The 25271-nt window shown below is 43.2% G+C and overlaps 1 protein-coding gene across 1 annotated transcript in view; it reads right to left on the bottom strand.

Annotated features, from left to right (window-relative positions):
- Window positions 1–25271, bottom strand: part of GABRP (gamma-aminobutyric acid type A receptor pi subunit) — a 122427-nt gene that overhangs the window by 67450 nt on the left and 29706 nt on the right. Inside the window, exons 2-3 of the mRNA XM_029583948.1 lie at window positions 18564–18655; window positions 15659–15756 (exon numbers count right to left, since the gene is read on the bottom strand). Of these exons, the coding sequence (XP_029439808.1) occupies window positions 15659–15756; window positions 18564–18616 (151 nt within the window). The 5' untranslated portion in view covers window positions 18617–18655. The remainder of the gene's footprint in view (window positions 1–15658; window positions 15757–18563; window positions 18656–25271) is intronic.

The raw sequence follows: 25271 nt of genomic DNA, 5'->3' as shown, positions 1-25271 counted from the left end.
TGTGGTGGAGGACTGCAGGACCGGAAGAAGAGTACTCTGCCTGTATGGAGCTTCATTGCAGGATTGGGGAAACTTCATCTGCCTAAGGTCAGGGAATGAGTTGTCCTGGAGCCAATTCTGAACTGTTGTGAGTACCTGGGAGTTTTGAAAGAGACTTTAAGGCAAAGTTTAAAAGCCTTGCATGCACAAAAACGACCACATATGCTGGGAAGGGCGTGCATAAAAAGCAGGCGGAAAAGGGTGTTCCCAGCACTGACGTGTGTATTTTATGCATGCCAATTTTCTATGACTGAGAGACAGAGAGAGAAAGAACCTCTTTATTAGGCTCAGCCTGATAACTCTATATATGGACCACTGTAAAGGGGCACTTTGATTCAGGGTGAGTTTTCGGGAGGTGGGTTGGGGTTAGGGAGAGTGTTGTTACAGACACATTCAGAGGTATTCATTCTAAATTTAAAATAGATTATTGCAACTCGCTTCTACTAGGCCTCCCCGCTAACGCCATAAAACCCCTACAGATGCTGCAAAACGCAGCAGCAAGGATCTTAACCAAGTCCAATAAAAGAGACCACATATCACCTATTTTGAAAACCCTACACTGGCTACCCGTGAAATTCAGAATACTATTCAAAGTGCTCTCACTAACCCACAAGGCTCTACACAACTTGGCACCACTCGAGCTCAAAATCCCTCTCCAATTCCACACCTCCTCCAGACCAGTAAGACAAGCCTATAAAAACAACCTACATACACTACCGATGAAGTCAGCATTAAGCAAAAGAGCCTTCTCTACAGCGGGCCCCAAAATCTGGAACTCTCTCCCACCAGAACTCAGAGCAGTGCAATGCTCATCTACATTTAAAAAAAGACTCAAGACTTGGTTGTTCAACCAAGCTTTCCCATAACAGCTTCCTGTGGAACATCTCGGCCAATGATTACCCACCTGAGAGCTATTTAGATCATCTATAGAACTCACTTAATCTATGGCAGTCGAAGACATAACCTAGTCTTATAATTAGCAACTGTTTATTTAACTTAGGCCTCCCCTTATAATTAGCAACTGTTTATTTAACCTACATTAGGCACTGTATCTTTTACTTATACCTATATTAGGCAATGTATCTTTACTGGTTAACCCCATATTTACTTATCCAAGTTATATCGACCTGTTCTTTGTAAGACATTTACTTGTCAATGTTATTGTTCTGTTAAAATGTAAACCGAATTGATCAGTAATTCTGTTATTGGAAAGTCGGTATATAAAAATGCTAAATAAATAAATAAATAAATTTGACATCATTAAAGAATTTTAGACTTTATAAGTGATGAAAAGCAATTGATTTGTACAATGCAGTATCGTTGTGTGCAGTGAGATGGGCGCATGCATGGCCCTTTTAAAATCAACCCATTTGTGTTTGTTCCTGGGACTTATGTTCTTATGTTCTTATGACTGCAGAGGACCTGGTAGGGAGATGAGAAGATAATCTGCTTTTGGGGGATATTTTCTTTGGGAGAATAAGGACTGATTTTGAGATCTTAACTGGTTTTTTTTTACAATTTCTGCTGTACTGGACTGAGAACATTTTATATATCTTGCTGAATTAGTTATTTTTGAAATAAACTGTTTTTCTTTTGGAGCACAACTTTGGTGTGAACATTGTGTTTTTTCAAGGCATCCTTGACCCATTTTGACCTTGCAGGTGAACCTGCCTCCAATCCAAGAACGCCTGAATGAACTCCCCCACCCTGGCTGAGTGATTACAGTGGTTCTCTGGGGTTGGGAAGGGCGCATCCAGCAAAAGTGGGGTTACATATGTATAAAACTCGATGGCACATAGATCCTTGGCCCCTTAAGAAACAATGTTCTGAGAAGCTTGATTGCATGCCTGCATAATTTCTGTGATAAGAAAAGGGTTATAGTTAAAAATTCTTGGCACAATACAGTGATAAGAAAAAGCATTGTACTGTGGACGATGAATAAAGTAATGCTTAGAGAAGCAACTGGTTGAGAGACACAGCCATCCAATGTCTGAGGATGACGAAAGGCATGCCAGAAGATGATGGTGCTTTTTATCGAGCTGTAGAGAAGGCCTTTGCGATCTGGGAAGCATAACGAAGTATCGGGAAGCATAATGCAGTGTATTCAGTTGTCATTGGAGACAAGAAATGTGCTTTCGTCAAAAGCACTCTGCCATATGGGACTGAGATTATCAAGTCCAATCCTGGCCATTATAATTAATTGGAGCCGGCTTTAGCCTGGACTCTGTTAAATACAGTGAACTGTTCTCATTTAAAAGATAAAAGAAGGACTTTCTTGTTTCTCTTCTGTTTGTGTGTTTTGTTTTTGTTCTAGAAGTACCAGAAGAAAAGAAAATACTAATGACGCAACTAAGCAACATGCCTGCCTAGAATCAAGCTACAGATGAGATCAGTTGAGGATTGGACTGTTAAATGTTTTTTTACTTTGAAAAAAATAACAAAATATACAAATAAATTACAAAACTGAAAAAAATGGTTCCCATCACACTTCTCTGAGCTTCTTTTGTCTTTTTCTAATGATATCTGCCTTATTCTAGCCTAATCTTTTTCAGGCATGGGTAAAGCATATTGCAAATTTTAGTATTTTAATCTGATTCTCTCACAGGTTTTTGAAGCAAAAATGAATTTGATCTTTGTAAACTGTTGCATAGGAGGTGGACCCTTGGGCCGAGGTGGGGTTGACGCAATCTGTAGGTGAGGACCTACGGGTCCCCACCGTCGGCAGCTGGAGTGGGCTGATAGGCAGAGGCCACTGGAGCTTCACCTATAACAGCCCTCGTTCCCCCCAGGTTGAGCCTTTGGGTGCCATGGCCAGCAGGACTTAGGTAGGCCTTGAGGTTGGATAGCAAGAGAAGTTGGTTCAGCCCAGATACAGCAGACGTTGGATGGCATGTCCTACTTTGGACTGGGTCAAGAACTGGAACTCGGGCGCCAAAGGAACAGAGTCTGACTGGGGGCGCTCGAGGAAAGATAGGCCAAAGCGTATTAAGTCCACGTCCAGGGAGTAGGCTAGGAGAGACGTCAAAGACAGGCTTGGATCAGGGCCGGTGGCAATGTGAGGATCGTGGCAAGCAATGCTGAGATCTGATCACGGAGAAATCAATAGCGTTGGTCAATCGAAGCAATGGTCTGATCACGGAGAAGTCAATAGTGTTGGTCAATCGAAGCAATGGTCTGATCAAAGAGAAGTCAATAGCATAGTCAGGCATAGCAGAGGTCTGGGTCTGAAGATGGGCTGTAGCGTAGTCAGGCCTAGCAAAGGTCTAGGTCTGGGTCTGGAGATAGGCTGTAGTGTAGTCAGGCGTAGTGAAGTCGAAGTCCGTGCAATCAATCCAAAACATAGACAGGGCAGGAACGAGGAGAACAGGAACCAGGAACAACGAGGTTTGTGAATGAAGAGTAGAGACGAATCTCTAGCCGCAACGAGTTCTTGAGTAGCGAGGAGACCTGTTGCAAAGGCAACACTATGAAGCGAGGCCTGAGCTTAAATACACTGAAGAGTTTGACGTCATCTTCCGGGGCTGCACCAGGTTCCTGCTGCGGGCTCTTCATAAGGATCAACAATGTGCGCGCGCCTAGGGAGGGGCACAGCGCGGGTGGTGGTGGTGTCTCTCCATGGGCCATGAGGAGAGGCTCGACGAGTAATGGTATCTTGACCTGAAATGCTGGGGACTATGGCGGAGCTAGAGGCACTGGGGGAGGCCAGAGGTCAGAGCTGGTGGCCCACCGCCACTAGCGAGGAGGAACCAGAAGCTGAAGTCCTTGTAAGAAGGTGAGGGGGTTGTGCTGCAGGTCTGCTGCGGATGGCATGCGTAACATAAACAACCTTTGACTTTCTCACCGGGCATTATGAACAAGTCATAGGTATTGTGACATTCAGGAATGCTATCACGTAAATATTTCTCTGCATTTTGGTCACTGGAATAGTGACATAATCTTATGAACACAAGAAGTGCCATACTGGATCAGACCAATGCTCATCAAGCCCAGACTAGCATCTTGCCTCTCAGTATTATTTGGATGTGCTCAGCAGCTCCTTAAGGGAAGAGCCATTCCCTGAACTAAAAGGTAGTAATCCCCCAAGTCTATCTGACTAATAATTATTAATGGACCTGATTACCAGAAACTTGCCCAAACCTTTTTTAAACCTGGATTCAGTACAGGCCTTGACAGAACTGAAGTTAGTCATCAGTCCAGAACATTTGAAGAAGTGTTGGGACTTCAGGAAAGGAGATAATCATGTTTGTAGTGTTCTAACCAGCATTTACTTTTCATGATAAAAGTTTTTAGGGAAAGAACCACACTGACACATCTGTGGTATGTATATAAATTGTTGGGATGCTGGACTGCATCACTATTTTGAAAGAAATGGGCCAATGATTATATTCACATTAGAGATGTGCATTCGTTTTTGCCAAATTGGACATTTTCAAAGAAATTGTCTAATTCAGCATGGTTCGGAGGACCCGAATCCCGAAACAGATTTTATCCAAAATTCGGGAAAAATGTGTTTTTCGGGTTAGCGTGGGGGGGGGGAGGGCACATTTATTTAATAAAAAAATAAACCCAACCCTTCAAATTTACTTAATTACAAACCCCCCAGCATCCCGATCCCCCCCCCCCCCAGACTTACTGAAAGCTCTGGTGGTCCAGCAGGGGTCCTGGGAGCGATCTTCCACTCTCGGGCCATCGAGCCTGCCAGGAATCAAAATGGTGCCAGTGGCCCTTTGCCCTTACCATGTGACAGGGGCTATCGGTGCCATTGGTCGGCCCCTGTCACATGGTAGGAGCAATGGATGGCCGGTGCCAGTCTCCATGGATGAGAGCCCTGGATGATGTAGCCTCCCCTCCTGCTTGCCAGTCTTGGCAGTGCAGTCTCTTTGGGAGAGAAGGTTAGCAGGAGCATGGGCTAGAAGCTTGCTGCCAAACCTTGGTGCCATGCCCAGTTATGGTTGCCCATGTACATCTGTGACCAGCGCACTGTTCTTCTGATGCATCGATGTCAGGATCACGTCGGGGACCAGGACCACCATTGTGCACCATGGTCACTCTTGATGCCATCGAGGCTGAATGCCATCGAGGCACTGTCTGAATTGCTGGGAGTCTCCCTGCACCGGCTAGGGCATTGAAGTGGCGGAGTAGCAACGTAAACCGACACCCTCGATGCTATTAATCGAGGCCATGCTGTACTCGATACTGCAGTGACCTCAGTGCCGTGGTGCCATCGAAGCTGTGGTGCCTTCGATGCCATAATGCCCTTGGTGCACTCAATGCCACGTTTCCCACGGTACTATTGATGCCACTGTGCTCTTGATGCCCATGGTGCTCTTGATGCAAACAAAGACCTTGATACCTGCGGTGCCATTGATGTCATCGATGCACTCAATCCCATCAAGGTGCGTGTGCCAACTTCTAGGCTGTAGAGGTTAAAGCGGTGGCAGGCCCTCGATGCTGTTAAGGTGTGTAGTATCAATGCTGCAGCAGTCCTCAATGCCATCGAGGTGTATAGCCTTAATGTTGTGGCAGCTCGATGCTGTTGAGGTGCGTAGCCTCGATGCTGTGGCAGCCCTCGATGCCGTCGAGGTGCAGCGCAGGATGTGGCCTCAATGCCATCATGATGCAGTGCTGCCCCAATACTATTGTCTCCCTCGAGGCCATGGAGGTGCAGGGCCACTGTAGAGGCCCTTGGGCCACCGATGCCTTTCGTTCCCGCCTCAGCTATGTTAAGTACCACCGACCAGGCCTTGGGTTCACTATTGAGTGCCCTGGTCATCTCTGAGTCCATCGACCGCAGGGGCTCTTGGAAGCCCCTGTGTGACTGGGTGTTATACTAATAATATGGGTATGGGTATTGTAGGCTCACTATGCAGACTTCAGGATAATCCACTCTGTCCACAACTAAAGCAAGCTAAGAAAAAAAGGGTGGAAGTAATTCTGGATATCTATGACGGGTGCAGAAAAAACTGGTCCTGACTGTGGCATAAACCACCTAAAGATTACAAAAACAGTTCTAGTGAAGAAGGGGGCGGAGTGCTCCAGACTTCTAGCATTTTTCTTTTTCCATCTGTTTCTGCCAGTTCCTTGGTACTTATAGAAACATAGAAATGACAGCAGAAAAAGGCCAAATGGCTCATCCAGTCTGCCCAGCAAGTTTCGCACTTTTTATTTTTTATACTTATCTGTTACTCTTGGCTCTTAGTAACCTTTTGGTTCTATTTCCCTTCCACCCCCACCATTAATGTAGAGAGCAGTGTTGGAACTGCATCTAAGTGAAATATCTAGCTTAATTAGTTAGGGGTAGTAACAGCCGCAATAAGCAAGCTACCCCCATGCTTATTTGTTTACCCAGACTATTTAATTCAGTCCTTTTTGGTTGTTGCCTGTATATAGATCCACTTTTCGTCATTCCCCCTGCCGTTGAAGCAGAGAGTTATGCTGGATATGCATTGAAAGTGAAGTAGCAGACTTTCTCCGCTGCCGTTGAATCAGAGAGCTATGTGTGAAGTATCAGACTTTCTCAGCTCAAATGGAACCAGAAGCCAAAAACTTTCCTTTGCAATTACCCAGGGATTTTTACCCTGTTTTATAGCCCCATGTCCCTAACACACTTAGCAGGTAATATACTATCATAGCAATTTTCAACAGCACCTTTATGCGCATTTACATGTGTAAAGCCCAGTTTTAAATGTGGAAATTCTTTTGCAACTTACCCCCTGTGTTTATTATTGCAGTAACAGCTCAAGGCCAGGCTCTATCCACCAATAACCCTGAATGCAGCCACCAGGTGTCACCCTTAGGCAAGGACCATGACTCCCACCCCCAAGGGCTGTGAACACTGACTCCACAGCATTCCCAGCTCCAGCCGACCTGGGAAATAGAAGATCTGATTTGGGGATCGAACCAAGGACCTTCTGTATATTTGAACTATTTTATGTAGGAGAGCTTCCTCTTAATTCTCTGCACTGGCTGCCTAGAAGGAAAACACTGAACAAAAATGTGATGAACCCCATCTCTGCCCATATACTTAACATATGACACACTGAATAGTTATTTGAAAGCATCTAGAGAATTTTCCTCCTTGAAGAACATTAGGCATATCTTACATTTCCTACCTGGATTATGTTCCTAGACCTTTTCTAGATAGGAAGTAAGAAGATTAAGGAGATGTGGCCAGATGTGTGATTGAGGAAAAATGTAAAACCTGAGAAGTTCAGAAGGGTCTTTCGTTTACCCTGTCTGATCAAATTCTACAGCCAGACAACACTCATGTAGAGAATGTGGTTTGAAAAGTGTTTTAATAATGGAGAATATGCAGCTTCATCAAGCAAGAGCATAGCTAAGTCTAAGCATGCAGAGACATTGCATTATGTCCGATGAGTGGTGGAAGATCCTTGGTCTGACCCAGCATGGAAATTTCTTACATAAGAATATAAGAAATTTCCATGCTGGTTCAGACCAAGGGTCCATCAAGCCCAGCATCCTGTTTCCAACTGAGGCCAAACCAGGCTACAAGAACCTGGCAATTACCCAAACACTAAGTAGATCCCATGCTATTGATGCAATTAATAGCAGTGGCTATTCCTTAAGTAAAAATAGCCGTTAATGGACTTCTCCTTCAAGAACTTATCCAAACCTTTTTTAAACATAGCTACACTAAGTGCACTAACCACATCCTCTGGCAACAAATTCCAGAGCTTTATTGTGCGTTGAGTGAAAAAGAATTTTCTCTGATTAGTAATATTAATAAGAGAGTAGGTAAATTGTGATTTACAAAGTGGACATAAAAATGGCTATACAGTTTAGATGGTATCTTAGTCCGAACAGATTTCACAAAATATGCTCAGAGATCTTGGGTGATTGTTGGAAGAGACTGGAATGTTCCATGTCTCATGAGTATGTCCTGTTAAATAATTTTTTGCAAAAACTACAAACTTAAATTCAGTGGATAACAGGCATGCATCTTCCATGGAGTTGGAAGGTTTCCTTATTATGTCTTCCAGTTGGGAGACCTTACTCTGTGAGTAATAAATCTATTATAAAGCTGCTGGTTGCTAGGGATGTGCATTCATTGCTCCATTTGTTTCATTCATTTTAGTGGTGCGATTGTATATCATGAATGGAAGGCAGGAACACAAAACACATGGTATGCACACATGCATCAGGCCATTTAAAATTAAGTAACTCACTCAACAGAATGTGGGAAATATTTACAATTGTTTAATTGTAAATAGATTCTAGAAGGGAAGAAATTTCCAGTCTTCTACCAATAAGGTAAACTAATAGAAAGTATGAATTATAAAATTAAAAAACAATGGTGCTTTATCTTTCCTAGTGATTTGGTGCTCAGTGAACCAGCAAATAAAACATGAGGTTTGGGGGTTTTTTTCTGGGTTTTTAAATGTTGCATGAAATGGGTTTTTACAGTAAAAAAAACTGTGCACACAAAATGAAACAAAGGACAGCAAATCCCTAATTAAGGATTTAACGCGAGGGGGATTTTTCTTTCCTTTTTCAGTTTCCTTCTGTTTCCTTGTATTGATTAAGGTCCTGGATGCGGTGATGGTGAATTAATGTGCTTGAATTATTGTTGTGTTTGGATTTGTGACACTGGAGGCAGCTCTGACATGCCCCTGTTGCTTGCGATGTCACCGGATACTTGTAGCTCACGTATCTTGCAGTTTTCACAGGTAAGGGAAAGCATCCAAGTTGTTTTTCTTTGGAAATCAGCAAGCACAGAGGATGTTCAGTGGTGGGGAAGTGAAGGTAAAACCTGAGAGAAAGTATTGCAGTAGGCAGGAATAACTGGCAGAGCAGATGGACTTACAGACTATCTTTGTTTTTGTGAAAGAGCAATTATGGGAATGCTCACATTCCTGGGCACTGTCAATTGGTTTTACCGAATTCTGACTTAAGTTGGTAAATGCTAAGTAGCAGTGTAACTTAGCCTGTTTCAGGAAGCAAAGATCATCTGTACTAATCACTCGGTGCTCTGATGGCAACTGCTGATTAATATAATTTGAGCATTTTTCCCATAGACCCACAATGGGAGAAAATACTTAGTAAATAGGCTAAAAAAAAAGAGAAAACTGGGGGCACTGAGAGGCTGCTAATCTGAGATACTCCGACTTCGATCTTAATATCATGCCTTATCTACCATTTTAACAGACAAACCTCGGAGAAATATGTTTGAGAAGGCCCTCAAAATGTCCCTACCCATATGTGAGAGGAGCAAACATAGAAGGTGAAGCGGACATGCAGAAAAACTGCCACAGAAAAAGCGGCCTGCATGGATGAGACTGCCTCCAAAGATGAAAGCATGGCCAACTCAGCCCTTCTCACCAAGATAGTGCAGGGGGTTAAAATTGTATAGGGGAGGCCCCTCCTCTGCAACACGAGTCAACTGGGAGAAAAAAATACATCACAGCTTAGACGCAAACTCGAATAAGTGGTAGATAGAGTATCTCCATGGTTGGGGAAGACTACAGCCCAGCTAGACAACGTGACCGAGTGGGTGGAGAAGCTAGAAATGTTCCTCCCCTACATGCGTCAGCAGTTTGAGACCTTGGAGCGCTCCCTCGAGAAGGTGGTGGAGAGATAAGATGATTTAGAGCAGTGGTCCCCAACCCTTTCCTGGGGTCCCACCAGCCAGTCGGGTTTTGAAGATATCCACAATTATTTATTTATTCATTCATTCATTCAGCTTTATATACCGGCTTTCAACTTAATTTCAAGGCGGTTTACACTGATCGATTTGCAGTAGCAACATTCAAAACACATATACATGTTACAGGGAGGCTTTAATATTCTCAGTTATTTCAGGGTTGGGGCAGACAAGGCTAGGGTAGATTGCTTAATGTTCTGTGTGAGATGGGGCAGGGATGGGGATTGAGGGTTGGGGTCCTTTATTGGTATTTTCTTGCTAATTATTGTACAGATATCCATTTTGGATCATTGTAGTGCAGTCTTGCTGGATGTTACACAGGCATGCATCAAATAGTGGTGGGTGCTGCTCCTGGTGACTACTCGTGGAAGCGTTAGTCAAGCTGTGCTGCAGAGGGAAGCAGCAAAACTGATATTGACAGTTACTGCAAGCTGCAATCTCATTTCTGCTTTTCCAACAAAATGATCACATTTGGGACTTGGTTCGGACACTTTTTGGGCTATTTTATTGGGGGGGGGGATTTCCTGGGTAATTGGTGGGGGGCATGGGGTTGTGATGAGGAGCAGGGTTTGTTGTTGGGCATTGGGCCTGGGGGCCTATGGGTCTGGGTTGAATTTAAGGAAGCTACACAGGTCTTGGGGGTCCCAAGCCTGGACATGCTTCTGCGATTTGGGGTTTATGAAAGGAGAGGAGGGGTTAGAACTAGCAGATATTGTGGGGGGGGGGGGAGTTCTTTTAGTACTGGCCCTACATTTGCTGCTCTTGGTATTGGTTTAAGGGTGTTGGGAAGCTTTTCAGGAGACCCAACTTACTGGCACTGAACATGCTAAGCTGGAGCAGGATTGGATGGGCAGAGTGGCAAATGCTTACTGTACTTCTAAGAGTAGGGAGTGTGTGTATTCTTATCCACAAATCTCTTCCTTTGGTGGTTGAGAAGGTTAAGGAAGACCCGGATGGGAGATATGTCTATGGAATTCTCTCTCTACAATAAGAAATTTGCGCTGTGTGAGTATGGCCCCCAGTGAAAGTGCCCACCTCCTGGAGTCTTTTTCCTCTCTGTCCTTTCTGGGTGGGGACTGGAACACATGGCTGGACCCTTCCAGAGGTCAGTCCTCACACATACAGCCTGTGGGGCAGGTGGAGACTTCAGAGGTTATGCTTGTGGATATTTGGCAGGAAAAGAAGTCCTCTGGCAGAGGCTTCACCTGCTTTTCTCAACACCATCAGAATTATGGGCTGTACACTATTGCTCCTGACTGGTGGGTTTGGGATTATTGCTGGCTATAAGGTTAAGTCAGAGGTTTTTCCTATAGGTACCTGTACTCAGAGAAAGAAACTGCTGTGCTTTTCTTTCTGCAAAAGGGTGGACTCATTTAGTACCTGGGGATCTTCTTCTCTCGTTCTCTGGGAGATCTCTAAAACCTTAACTATTCTCTGATTTTTTTATTAAACTTCAGCAAGATCTCGAGGAATATTTATTTATTTATTTATTTATCAAGTTTTATATACATTCGGTTTCGCCATCACAACGGTTTACAAAGTTTCGATGTTTAACAGAGTGATCAAAATAATAATAAAGAATAAAAAGAATAAGCAAGGAACTTTATTTCCTGGTCAAGTAGAATTAATGTAATTAAAATGAATGTGTTGCCTCAATTATTCTATTTGTTCCAGCAAGTTCCCTGCTTTCTCCTATTTATTTATTTATTTATTTATTTATTTATTTAAAGATTTTTATATACCGCGGCACGTGTGGCACATCGCCTCGGTTTACAGATAACAATAACTCAGCAAAGCGCTTTACAGTACAACAGATTATCTGATAAAACGAGAAACTAGATGGCTTCTTTACAAATTGTTAATATTATGCGCCTTAAATTTCGCCTGGGTGGCGGATTCCTCTCAGGTGTGGCGGCACATGATGTGGCATCCTAAGGAGGTTGGAGGTATGGACCTTCCCAACTTACAGGCTTACTTCTGGGCTGCACATCTGGAGGTAGAATAAAGATTGCATAGAGATAAAACTGTTTATTGGTATTCCTGGGAGGTGGAGATCATGGGGAGACAGACTCAGCCTCCTTTCTCTTCCAGTCCCCTTTGACACCAGGAGGAAGATGGGCCTGTAGTATGTGCCCTGTTCTTGCTTGCATGGTCAAGATATGGAGATCAATGTGTAGAGTGTTGAGGGTCCGGGTAAGGTGTCTCCTTCCCCTCTTTATTCTTTGTGGTGAAATCCTGCTTTGACAATGCATTCCTTTAGTGCAGAAGCAAACCTCTGGAGGGATGAGGGGCTTAGATTTTTAGGTCAAATGAATGAAGAGAGTGCTGTTAAGCCCATTTTGGACATTAAAGTTGAATATGGGTTGACTGACCAGTCTCTATCCTATTATACTAAATTAATTAAAGTGCTTGATAATTTCCAAGTGGAGGATGTTGCGGGAGTGCTAGGGAGTGGTCCTGATTCAGAGGAGAGAATGTGTGCCCTTAGACCATTGCATGACCTCAGAGGAACTCCGAAGAAGTGCTGAGGCAGGCAAGGTGTGTCCGAGCATCGGCGGACAGATTGAAGACCAGGGGCCCTGACCTCTGCCAAACCAGAACGCACCAGGAGAGGCTCAACAACACAATGCAGGTCTCTGGGGTAGCCCTCTGGCCACTCGATAGCCTTTTGGACCCACCGTATGGGAACGGCAGGCACGACAAGATGGACAGAGGTTGAGGACAGGCAATGATACTAGAACAAGGATGAAACATAGGTACTAGGAGACTTGGATGAGATGAAGACACTTGGAGAGTGGATAGTCAAAGGCAAAGCTAAAACTCAGGATGAAGGAGGGATCCAGGTGGCACTCAAAGCAGGATCCAGCTGGGACAGGGGCTTCAGTGACCAGGCATGGACACTGGGCCAGATGCAGAATTACACACAGGCTGGTCATCTGGAAGCAGAGATCGGCGAGAGGGCTAGGAGTAGAACCCGTAACCAGGAACATCCAAGGACAAGGGCATCTGAAGAGAGGAGCCAGAAGAAATTAGGATGTCTGGAGATGGGACATCTAAAGACAAGGACACCAGGAACATCTGAAGACGAGGATGTGGGATCCAACGAGAGACCAGGGATCAAGGACGAAGACAAGGGAATTCCAATGAAGACTGAATGCCTTGAAGAAGCGAAGATGGACCTCAGAGCCTCCTGGAATGAAGAACTGGAACAGAAGAGGAATCCAGGAGCAGGCTGGCTCCTTGCAAAGGCAACAAGGGACTGGTGAAGGTGAAGAGGAGATGCCCGGATGAGTTCATCAGGTAGGGCCGCAGACTTTTCCTGCTGCAGGCCCTTTAAGAGGCGGAGAGAGGTGCAGACACATGCCTAGGAGAGAGGGCAGGACCAGGGACAGCGTCAGCAGTGTCTATGCCATGAAGGCTGGCTGGAGGGGGCTCTTGGCCGCAAAACAAATGCAGACATCAGCGGCTCCATGCCGCAAAGGCAAAACAATGGCAGTGGCTCTGCCCACCGTGGATAGCAGGGCTCAAGCTGCATTGGACAGCGGTAGTGGCAGCCTCCGGACCATGGGAAAACATGGCAGCAGCGGCCCTGCCCGCTGCATGGAGAGAGGACAGTGGCGGCAGCCCCGCTGCACAGGAAAATGGCATCGGCGGCCTCTGGGCCGTGAAGGTGAGGGCTTCTCGTGGGACTAGCCGCGTGTAGCATTGCAACAGAGGAGTGGGGAAGAGCTGAGCTATTGCCGGTGGAAGCCATCTTCTTGCAGCAGAATGAATATATGAGGTAAATTTGCATACAGTGGAGGCTGTGTATGCAAATCTCTTTCATGCATATTCATTGCGGGTATTCTGAAACCATGACTGGCTGGGGGTCCTCCAGGACAGGTTTGGGAACCTCTGCTCTGTAATATCCAGACTTGTTTACTAGCGGAGCCCTCTCTGCCCGTGGAAGAGCACTGGTGTGGAGAGTTAGGCCTGACTAAAGTCTGTGATCTGGAAGAATGCACATAGGACTTCTCTGTGTGCGCACAGGGTCCAATTGATGGTTAAACCTTTGTCGCACAGTTACAGATATCCTTTGTTCTTCCATAAATTCTCCCCTTCGGTGTCTCCCCTCTGTTGGAGGGGCTGTGGGAAAGTGCCTCTATGTTCGCTCCTACTGGTCAAGGCTGGAGAGATTGCTGGGCCATCTGATAGTGAAGTGGAACTAATGCCAGCACAGTGTTTGCTGTGTTTGTGGGGCAAGCAAGTATTAGACAAATACTGTACAAGAATCTATTTGCCCAACACCTAATTCATGCAGCACAGTTATCTATTGCAAATACATGGAAGTCAGTACCTACCCTGGACACTGGCGGGGGCAAATGCACAATATGGCTTTGATTGAGAAGCTTACCTTTATGCTGAAGGATAATCTTCATTGTACGGTAAGATTTGGAAATTTTTTAACTCTGCTGGTACTTGAAGGGTCAATGCTTTCTTACTGTTTATTTCCTTATTGGCGTTCATATTGCTTGTGCTTTATTTATCCTTTTATCTGGAAGTGAATGGCTGTACATTTGGAGTATTAAATAAAGAGTTTAAAAAAATGAAAGAAAACCTGTAGTATACAGGCCCCTTTGTATATCTTTCTGCTTTCCTCATGATCAGATTCTGTATTTTGCTAAGATCTGCCTAGCTACCACTGTATTTTTCTAGATATACGACGCACTGTTGCTCTTTTGGGATATTTTGCATGAATAAGAACATAAGAACATAAGAAAATGCCATACTGGGTCAGAGCAAGGGTCCATCAAGCCCAGCATCCTGTTTCCAACAGTGGCCAATCCAGGCCATAAGAACCTGGCAAGTACCCAAAAACTAAGTCTATTCCATGTAACCATTGCTAATGGCAGTGGCTATTCTCTAAGTGAACTTAATAGCAGGTAATGGACTTCTCCTCCAAGAACTTATCCAATCCCTTTTTAAACACAGCTATACTAACTGCACGAACCACATTCTCTGGCAACAAATTCCAGAGTTTAATTGTGCGTTGAGTAAAAAAGAACTTTCTCCGATTAGTTTTAAATTTGCCCCATGCTAACTTCATGGAGTGCCCCCTAGTCTTTCTACTATCCGAAAGAGTAAATAACCGATTCACATCTACCCGTTCTAGACCTCTCATGATTTTAAACACCTCTATCATATCCCCCCTCAGTCGTCTCTTCTCCAAGCTGAAAAGTCCTAACCTCTTTAGTCTTTCCTCATAGGGGAGTTGTTCAGCTAAAATCAGGGAGGTTCAGCTTAAATCAGGGAGGTTCAGCTTAAATCAGCTTAAATCAGGGAGGTTCAGCTTAAATCAGGGAGGTTTAATGTAGTTGTTTATTGATCTTGTTATCATTTATTTATTAAAAGTACTTATACGCCACCTATACTGGAGCAGCTACCCTAGGCAGATTACAAATGCATTAAAATACAACACACACGTGCGCACACACAAATATTACGCGTCAGGAACACATTACTATTCTATTATTGCTGATAATTAATAGGTAGATATGCTGACAGAATATTTTGCCTTCTATAATGTTGTTGTATAAAATAATTAATTTGTGGGAAGATGGGGGTGGGTAAGAATATGTTTTCTATGACCAGGGTTATCTTGAAAGGAGTTTGCTAGAGCAAGGGACTATATGAAATAGCAGTGACATTAGAAGGAATACCAAGGAACCGTTTTATCTTTATGCAATGAGCCATCTCCAATCCAACATGACAGTGGCAGCATGATGTTTGCTAGCATGGCTCTTTCTAGGTTCAGCTGAAATAAAAAGCATTCTTCCAGTGTTTAAACATTTAAATTATTGGAAGCTGACAGTGCTGAAATGTTACCTTTTTCATTTATATCTGCTACAGTTGAAAAATATTTAAAACTGACTGCTTTTTACTCTGTTTAATCAGGCATTAAAAATCAAAAACACTCACCATCAAATCGGGGTCTGAGATATTTGTTGTAGCCTTTTGTGAGATTTTGGAAGCCAGGAAGAACCTCGGTATCACTCCCTTTGGTGTCCTGGACAGAACTACAAGCAGATGTGCACATTCGTAAGCAAGGATTGCAGGATCTGCTATTTCATTCATGTGATTTTATACATGTGCTGTTGATTTATTATCCTGGATTTTATATATTTATGAATGTATTTTATGATCTGCATAGATTGTCATATTAGATATGTGGAATATAAGATAATAACTAACAATACCAAGGCACTGAATGGAAACGACAGCTTCCTTTTGGGCACAGGGATAGTGTCCGACACTATGGCTTCTTGTCTGACTCTCTGCCATATACCACTGTGGTCTAAGCAGCAGTTCTGGAGAACTGTCTAGTAACCCAAACAAATGCAGGAGTCCAGAACCAGGAGCATTGGCTAAGAAAATAATATGGTCCAAGCAGAACAGGACTGGATCAGGACAATGCTGCTTGTCCCATATATGATTCTCCCAAAGTCATCTGCTCTCCTGCTCTCTGGTCTTGCCTATGGGTATCAAAATGTTAGTTCCAGCCATGGCTAGGTAACAAAATGTTAGCTAGTTCTGCACTATATATAATTTTCAGTTTGCATCTTCTCTATGTAGAGAATCAAAGTGTCCCAATAAACGACTCATTCAAACATGGTAACGCTTTCTCACTCAGCTACATTTTGTAAAAAAATTGTATTTTGGTGAACATACACAAACTCTTGTGGGATTTTACACAGCCTTTTTGGAGTATTAGATTTATGCTTTTGTTGCACAAGGAGGTCAAAGAGTAAATATTCAAAAGCTTAATTGGCATTTATGTGGGCAAAAGCAGGGGTTTCGTGGGTAAAGCTGCTGAATCGGCCTAGCTGGATTTCCATGTGTTTTTAGCCACATTATTACAGAGAGTGGGGAAGGCACTTTCTAAGATGTGCTTGAAAACAGGGATGGTAACTTTCAAACCAGCATGCATGCACATATTTGTGTACATAGGTCTGCATATGCATGCATGTTATAAAATTACCTGGCTGCGTGTACGTGTGCCAAATTTTAAGTGGGCGCGTCCTTGTGCACGCAAATTCTGCTTCTACCATGTAAATCAAAGAATTTTAAAAGGGGTGCATGCCTCACCATTCCCAGTTTTACCAGTTTGTCCCCTGTTCCACCCCTCCTCGGTTTGATAGCATTCACTCCACAAGTGAGCCCCGACGCTTAAATCCCCACAGATCTGCCTATTTATCTTTATTTTAGAACTTACATGGCATCTGTGGCAGAAGGAAAGTTATGCAGCAGGGGTCCTCAGCTCATGCCGGGTTATGTATTTATGTACACATTGCAGTCTCACGCCCTGAAGCGCCCATGCCATTTAGACCTCGCCCACACCCCCGCCCCTTTAAAACATTTTTTTTAGATGAGCACACTGCAGCATTTCCACACATATCTGGGTGCTTTTTACAATATGGTCGGTGTGTGCGAGCCCAACTTATTTGTGCATCCCTACACTGATGCAAGCACTGGGCTTTAAAATTTCACTTCTATGAACGCATATTTAATTTTCAAAAAAGTATGCACACAGTTAATGTGCATGCTTTAAGAACATAAGAAAATGCCATACTGGGTCAGACCAATGATCCATCAAGCCCAGCATCCTGTTTCCAACAGTGGCCAATCCAGGCCATAAGAACCTGGCAAGTACCCAAACACTAAGTCATCTTTATTTCAAACAACTTAAAGAGTGTGCATCTTTGATACATGTATAACAGCCTAATCTCCAAACAAAGAATGCCAGTAATTTATGCATGAATATCAGATTGGTATGAGTGGATTGAAAAGTACATGCTTACTTTTCTTGTTGAGCGTCTTCTTAAAAATTTGCTCTAGAGGGATGAGCTCAACGACATGTGGGATTATTGGTGGCAGAGGAAGGATTGGAAATTGTGCCACGGAGCATCTCAGGACCTGACTAGTTCTGAGCACAAGTCTGCACTTACTTCCTAGCCATCCATCCTTCCATGGATTATATATGGAGAGCTGCTATCTATCCATTAGTCTGGGTCTGACTAAAGTCCTGGGGCAAAATACAACACACAGGTAAATAATGGAGATTCCAAACTTGTAACACCTGTGACATGAAGGAATCAGAGCAATATCATATACTCATCTTCTAGATAAACAATCAATGAAAACGTGTAAAATATATCAAATAAATTTAATATCACACAAGTACAATGAAATCAAACTCATTACTTATATTGTCTTCTAATACAACTTACTTTGAAAACTAACCTAACACATTCATATCCATACATTCATACTATAAGGGAAACTCCAACATACATTGTAAGGGTTACAAAGCACTATGAAACACTTATGTTAAACAAGTTACAAACTACACAGCAATATACATGTATCGATGAAAAGATATTGATTCTGTTACGGCAGTATCAGGAGCTTTATATTTGACACTTTGTTATGTAACTCTCTGTTACACTGTCTGTTTAGTGAAACATTGTTAGCTTTAATTGAAGAGAAACATCCTGTCTTTTCATCGATACATGTATATTGCTGTGTAGTTTGTAACTTGTTTAACATACGTGTTTCATAGTGCTTTGTAACCCTTACAATGTATATTGGACTTTCCCTTATAGTATGAATGTACAGATATGAATGTGTTAGTTAGTTTTCATAGTATTAGAAGACAATATAAGTAATGAGTTTGATTTCATTGTACTTGTGTGATATTAAATTTATTTGATATATTTTACAAGTTTTCATTGATTATCTATCTACTCTAGAAGATGAGTATACACTATTGCTCTGATTCCTTCATATAACAGGTGACTTTAAAATCCTGCCAACTTGCACTTACCTTAAGCACAGAAAGAGCCATAAGATGACAGAGTTCCAGTTTCTGTGATACATTTTTGTTTTAATAAGGTGGGGACCCGGACACAAGATCTCCTGCATGACAAGCAGAATATTTTATGCTGGTAGACTCAGAGGAAAAGACTTCATTTGTCTTTATACATGTATAGCAATTGAGCAATCAAGACTGTATTTAATATGTTAACAGCTTGGTTTATGAGTATATACATTAAATCCAGTAAACATATAACTTTTTTTTATTGCGATCATGAAACTTACCATCTGACAAATTTATGAGCAGATGGAAAAGAGTAAGAAGAGGGAAAACATAAAATTCCAGTTTTTACCAGATTTCAGTCAGTAGAGATATTTGGACAAAGTCAGAACAGAGAAGCTACTTAAGAGTTCCATTTTCAAACTTTATTTACTCAGAAGTGAAATGTCTTGGGCTCGATTTTTTCCATGTGCTTTTGGGCTCTGGGAATATTTGGGTTTTGGAGAATAGAAGCATCATGAAAAAGGGGATATTCAGGATGTGTTCAGGGTGGTTAAAAAGACATTCATCATCGCTCTAAAAATATTTGGGGCCTGTTTCACCCCTAATCTCTTTCAAACAAATCTCTTTTAAACAAAACAAGGACACTTGGTACTAAGGAGCTCAGACAAGATTAAGACATGAGGTGGCTTGGAACTCAGACACAAGATGCTCAGAAGTAGGTGGAGATCAGAAGTGGATTCTAGAGTCAGGTGAGGATTCTGGATACTCCGATGAGGATTTAGAAAGACTCAGGTGAGGATAAGGACTCGGGATACTCAGAGAAAGACAGAGGCTCAGAACTAGGAGGAATCCGGGCAGTGCTCGAAGACAGATCCTGCCGGGAAGAGGGCTCCAGCCACCAAACTCAGAAACCAGATAGAAATGGATTTACTCCCAGAAAGGTCAGCTGAAGACAAGGTCTGGGGCAAATGAGCTGAACCCGGAACTTAAGGACTGACGGTACTTCAGGATCAGGACATCAGGAGTAAGACTTGGAACATCAGGGTTGGAATGTAGGACATCAGATATGAAGGACACCAGTACCTCGGGACATCAGAAGATCTAGGAGTTGGGACATCTATGGCATCTGGACATCAGGGACCTCTAGTGAGGAGGACTACAGGGACAACTGGAACATGACAAACGAAGACATCAAGAGGCTGAGACGTCTGGATATCCGAAGACAAGGGGATGTCAGGATATCCAGAGATAGGGAGACATCTGGACATGGAGACATCAGGACATCTGAAGACAGGAAGACTTCTGGAGACACGGTGACATCAGGACATCTGAAGACAAGAGGACAGGATCTGACGAGAGACCAGAAAATGGAATGAAGGTGACGATGGAGGTTCAAGAACCATACATGAAGACAAAGAGGACCAACGAAGAACAGAGTGCCTTGAAGAAGTGAAGAGGGATCACGGAGGACTCCTGGAATGAAGAGCTGGAACTAAAGATCCAGGAGAGGTCTGACTTCATGACCAACTCCTTGTGAAGGTGAAGACTGACTGAAGGCTGAGCCCTTTTGTAGGGCTGAAGAGGAAACGCCTCAATGACATCACAAGGAGGAGCCAGAAGGACTGTCCCTTTAAATAGGCTGAAGAGGTGTGACCCCCATGCCTAAGGAAGAAGGCAGGACCTTGGACAGCAGCCATGCTGTGAAGAGGAGCTGAAGCAGGCCCGAGTCTTCGGAGGCAGCTACTGCCTTGAAGAAAGGAGACTGATGGCGGCTTCCCAGCCGCATGAAGAGGAGCTTCAGGTTGGCCTCCAGGCCACACAAGAGGATGTTGGTGGTGGCCTCCAGGCCATGGAGGGCCTAGCAATGGTGACCTCCAGGTCATGAAGAGGAAGACTTTGATGTTGGCCTCCAGGCCGTGGGAAGAAGAAAGCGGCAGCGGCTCCTGGGCTGTGAAAAGGTGCATCAAAAGGAGCAGCTCTCTGCCACAGGAAGATCCAATGGTGGCAGCTCTGTCCGCCGCGAGAGGTGGCTTCAGCGGTGGCTTCAAGGCCACGAGAATAGGTCTGGTCGGCGGTGGCTGGCCCGCCACATGGAGGATGATAGATGGCGGTCTCCAGGCCACATGGAGGCCTGGACAGTGGGGGTTCCCCACCACGGGTAGCAATGGGACTGATGACGGCCTCCAGGCTGCGGAGGAGATGGCAGTCAGCAGCAGACTATGGAGAAAAGGTGAGAGGTTGCTTGTGGGCTTGTTCCCACAAGCAGAATTGTATCACTCTTAATTTGACTGATTTCCTTGAGAATTCTGGTGCTCAAACCTTCTCTTGAGTTACTTTAGTGACACCATTTTTGTTCTTGCAAGAGAGGAACAACATTCTCTGTTTGTTTTTTTTCTCATCGCGATGTTCTTTTTAAAGGGGAAAAAGTATGGATTTTTCCAGACTTATTTATTTTATTTTATTTATTTAATGTTTTTGTTATACCGAGTTTCATGACAGGCATCACATCAACCCGGTTTACAATTAACAAAGTGTGAAAGCATAACGTAGCGTAATAAACAATATTCTCAATAAGAACCTTGAACTTTTAAATACAGGGAATCAGAAAAAGGATGTGAGAAAGTTACAATAAAACGGGGAAAAATTAACTTGGAACTGGAAGTGGGGAGAGAAAGAACAGAGCAATATTTACATTTCAGACAATTAATGTAATTACATTCAGACAATTAATGTATGTAATGACTTAGCTAAATCTACACAGGAACGAGGGAGGAAGTTTCTTATTATGAGACCTGAGGTTATTTCCTTGGGGGCTTCCTGCATTGTTAGACACCTGTATAAATGCCTTGTAACATTAAACTCTGTAAGATATATTTTCTTTGACACTTTGCAGTTGAGAAAGGAATAAGTAAGAAAAAGGAAGTGATAATGCCCTTGTACAGGTCCTTGGTGAGACCTCACCTGGAGTATTGCATTCAGTAAGTACTGGAGCCCATATCTCAAAAAGGATAAAGACAGCATAGGGGCGACCAAAATGGTGAGGAGTCAGCTTTGGAAGACATATGAGGAAAGGCTGAAGGATCTGCATATGTACACCCTGGAAGAGAGGAGGTAGAGGGGAGATGTGATACAGACCTTCAGATACCTGAAAGGTTTTAATGATGCACGAACTTCAAACCATTGGAAAGAAATCAATAGAACTAGGGGTCATGAAATGAAACTCTAAGGAGGACGACTGATAGTCAATGTCAGGAAATATTTCTTCACGGAGAGGGTGGTGAATGCCTGGAATGCCCTTCTGGAAGAGGTGGTGAAGAGGGAAACAGTGAAGGTATTCAAAGGGGCATGGGATAAACACTTTGGATCCCTAAAGGCTAGAGGTTGAAAATAAAGAAAAGAGTGCATGGGGTAACTGGGGGTAACTTGCTGGTGTGGCTACCCTTAACAAATAAATCTAATTTAACCTTTGCTGCCTCAGTTTCTTGTGTTGATATTTACTGTTAACCTATGTTACATTGTTTAATCCTGTTATTCTGTTTTTCTTGTTTTCTACTCTCCTAATTCCCTATGCCAGTTACTGCATAGCACCTTTCTTATATTGTACTCCCAGCCCGCGCCCCTGTTTTAATGTACTTTCTACCTTTCAGTTTGATGGGAACCGGTATGATGTAACTACTAAACCGGTATAGAAAAGCAGTTAAATAAATATATATATAAATCTTGATACTGTGCAACTCCATCATTGCTCTCTGCTTCAACAGAGGTGGAGAAAGGGGGAATTGGATTCAGACAGCAATCAATGCTTTTATGGTTTGGGGAACAAATAAAAATGTGTGTAACTTGCTTATGTGGCGCTTACTACCCTGAATCACTAAACCTGATACTTTTGATGCTCTCGATTCTAAGGGAATGGTTAAGAGAAATTGGATTCAAACAGCATCTGAGGGCTGGGAAATTGATAAGTAAGAGGGTAACCTGCACAGTGCAGCAGATACTGGCATTAGCTTGCTGGGCAGACTGGTTGGATCATTTGGTCCTTTTCTGCCGTCATTTCTAAGTTTCTATCCATCTAAAGCTTGGAGTGACTTCTGTGGGGATCCAGGCAGTTCACGGTCAGATGCAGGAAGGATTTCTATTTCGAGGTCTTAAAGGGAGAGGGAATCTTTTGGAGCAGCTGGGACACCAACTAGGTAGGCTGCTTCCAGTTGTTCAGAGGAGAATGGTTTTTTCCTGGCTTCAGGGGGACTAAATGAGAATTGGGAGAGAGCCCTGCATTTTTTCTCAGCTTCTCGAGTAGAGTGATCAACCTGTTGGTGACTGTAGAAAAGTGTTTTTGGTGAAGATTGTTTTCCCTAACTGCTTGTTTTTAGAATTGTCCTTATATTTTTGGCCTTGATGGATTATTGCTGACTTTCAGTAAACTTTATTCTTGTTTTGGACACAAGCCTTGGTGTGAGGACTCATTTTTCTAAGTGTGATTTCCTGGATCTTACAGGTTATTCGGTGCCCCATAGCACAATCCTGTGTTGTGCTGCAGAAGCTGTTGGTGCTCCTCTGTCTCTGTAGCCTCCTATGGTGGGGATGTTACATAAGGATCTTGTCCATGTTACACAAGTAAGGAAAGAATCTTTTTTTAAATTTAAAGATAACATGGTCCGTTTTCAGAAAGTGCCTGACTTAGCCCTCATTGGTGAATTTTCAGCTGGCTAAGCTGTGCCTCAGTTTGCTTAGCTGGAGAAAATCTAGCCTGCCAACTTAGTGTTCAGAGGTTTCTGAAAATAGGCCCATTAGAAACTTCAATCAGCAAAAGACTGCCCCTCCCCATTCCTGGATCCAGTAACCCCTCCTCCCACCAAGAAGCCCCGGTCCTTCAGTAAAACCCCAGCTCGGACTCTGCAATTCTCAGATTCAACCTCCCTCCTACTATCACTTGCAATAGTTTTTAGGTTTTTAATTTCTTTTGTACTCATTTTGTCTCTCCTGCTTTTATTATTGATTTGCAATAGCTGGTCTACTTCTTTTTCTACTTCTTTATTTTGTTTTATATTTATATTCATTTTGTTGGATTTTCTGATCAATATTTAAATTCTTCATGTTTAGAAAAGTTAATGCATATAATTCAATAGGCGTCCGAAGTATTCTTTGAGAACATAAAGCATGTGTGATGAGTTGCTCGTCCATGCTGCCCTTGGACAACTTCAGTCCGAGACTTTGAAACAGCAGGTTTTATTTGCTAGCCTATTAGGCCATAGGCTAATCACAGCTCAGATTCTACAGAAAATCGCAATGTCTTAAGCATACATTTTGGTACAGGCAAACCTCCCGTTCCCCATAACACACGTGGACTTTATCTCCCAAGTAAAGTGCAAGTGTTTTATGGGGAACAAGCGTGCTATTCTGTGGTCAGTCTTGAGTTAGAGCTGTTATCGGTTCCTTCCAGGCTTCCTTGCCTCCCAGTAATGGTGGTTCCGTCCTCACCATGCCCTATTTGACCAGCCCTTGCTCTTTGGTCACACTGTCTCCCTAATAGCGCCTTTTCACGCACTTCCCAGGATATAGCCTGAAGTCAGTCTTGAGCTGTGGTTCCCTGGCCTCCCGATAATGGTGACTCTGTGCTCACCACGGTCCTGTCTGACCACTTGCATGGCCTTCATGGCACTGCCATCCTCTCTGTCTGCCAAGTTCCACTGTTTCCCAGGGCCTTTGTTTTTCTTTAAGCCTCATTCCCTTGGGAGGAGGGGGGTTCTTTCATTTCTCTGGAAATCCCTGGTCAATCAGACATACCTGTACATAATCATTACACTTCCCCAGTGCTGAATCTCTGCCCCACCCTTCTGGGACTACAATACCAACAAGTCTGCTGTGCTTTCATCTATTTTCTCCCTCAACAACTGCACCCTCTCTACCTGCACTGTGCCAGCTGCACTTCTGCATGACCACTCTTTGTTTCCAGTGATAAGAGCTTGCCTCATCACAGCATGATAGAATCCCTTTGAGAAATGTCAGATTCCCAGAGATTGCATGAATAAACTCTTTAGTCTAAGAAAAGCTGTAAGGTCAGGAAGGTCTGCTTTGTCCCTTTAACAGAAGCGCATTAGAGGATACTCTACGCTGCATACAAATGTTACACATGGAAAGCTAATGATCTTCAAGTCTAGAGGAAAAGCAGCTGCTTCTCATTTTATTTATTTATTTATTTATTTATTTTTAATTTTTATATACCGGAATTCCTGTATGCAATACAAATCAATCCGGTTTACAAGTAACGAAGAGGTTGCCCTGGTCTGGGGGGTTAGACCGGGGTTATTTTACATGGAACATTAAACAATAACTAATCAACCATTGAACATTATTTCAGGGAATATTGAAAGTAACAATAATATTTAACAAATTTAAACATAATAACATAATAACAAATAAACTTATTTGTGTATTGAATAGTATGTGTGTGTTCACCTTTTTACAAGGAACTTTAGTAGCGTAAATGGTCTGCAGTAAGCGGTAATATAAAGGTGAATATTGAATGTTAAATAGACATGCGAATAAGAAAGTATGGGTATGCAATTAAGTGACAAGGTGTTAGAGACACCCTGCAAAGGTTGGATCTGAAAGTCAGGAGAAGGTGCCTAGTTACACTCTGGGAGTTGGAACGCTTGCCTGAAGAGCCAGGTTTTTAATCCTTTTTTGAACTCTGGTAGATTGGGTTCGAGTCGT

The sequence above is a fragment of the Rhinatrema bivittatum genome, chromosome 18 (assembly GCF_901001135.1).
Source record: "Rhinatrema bivittatum chromosome 18, aRhiBiv1.1, whole genome shotgun sequence".
Taxonomy (NCBI): domain Eukaryota; kingdom Metazoa; phylum Chordata; class Amphibia; order Gymnophiona; family Rhinatrematidae; genus Rhinatrema; species Rhinatrema bivittatum.
This window is presented reverse-complemented; position numbering and strand designations above follow the sequence as displayed.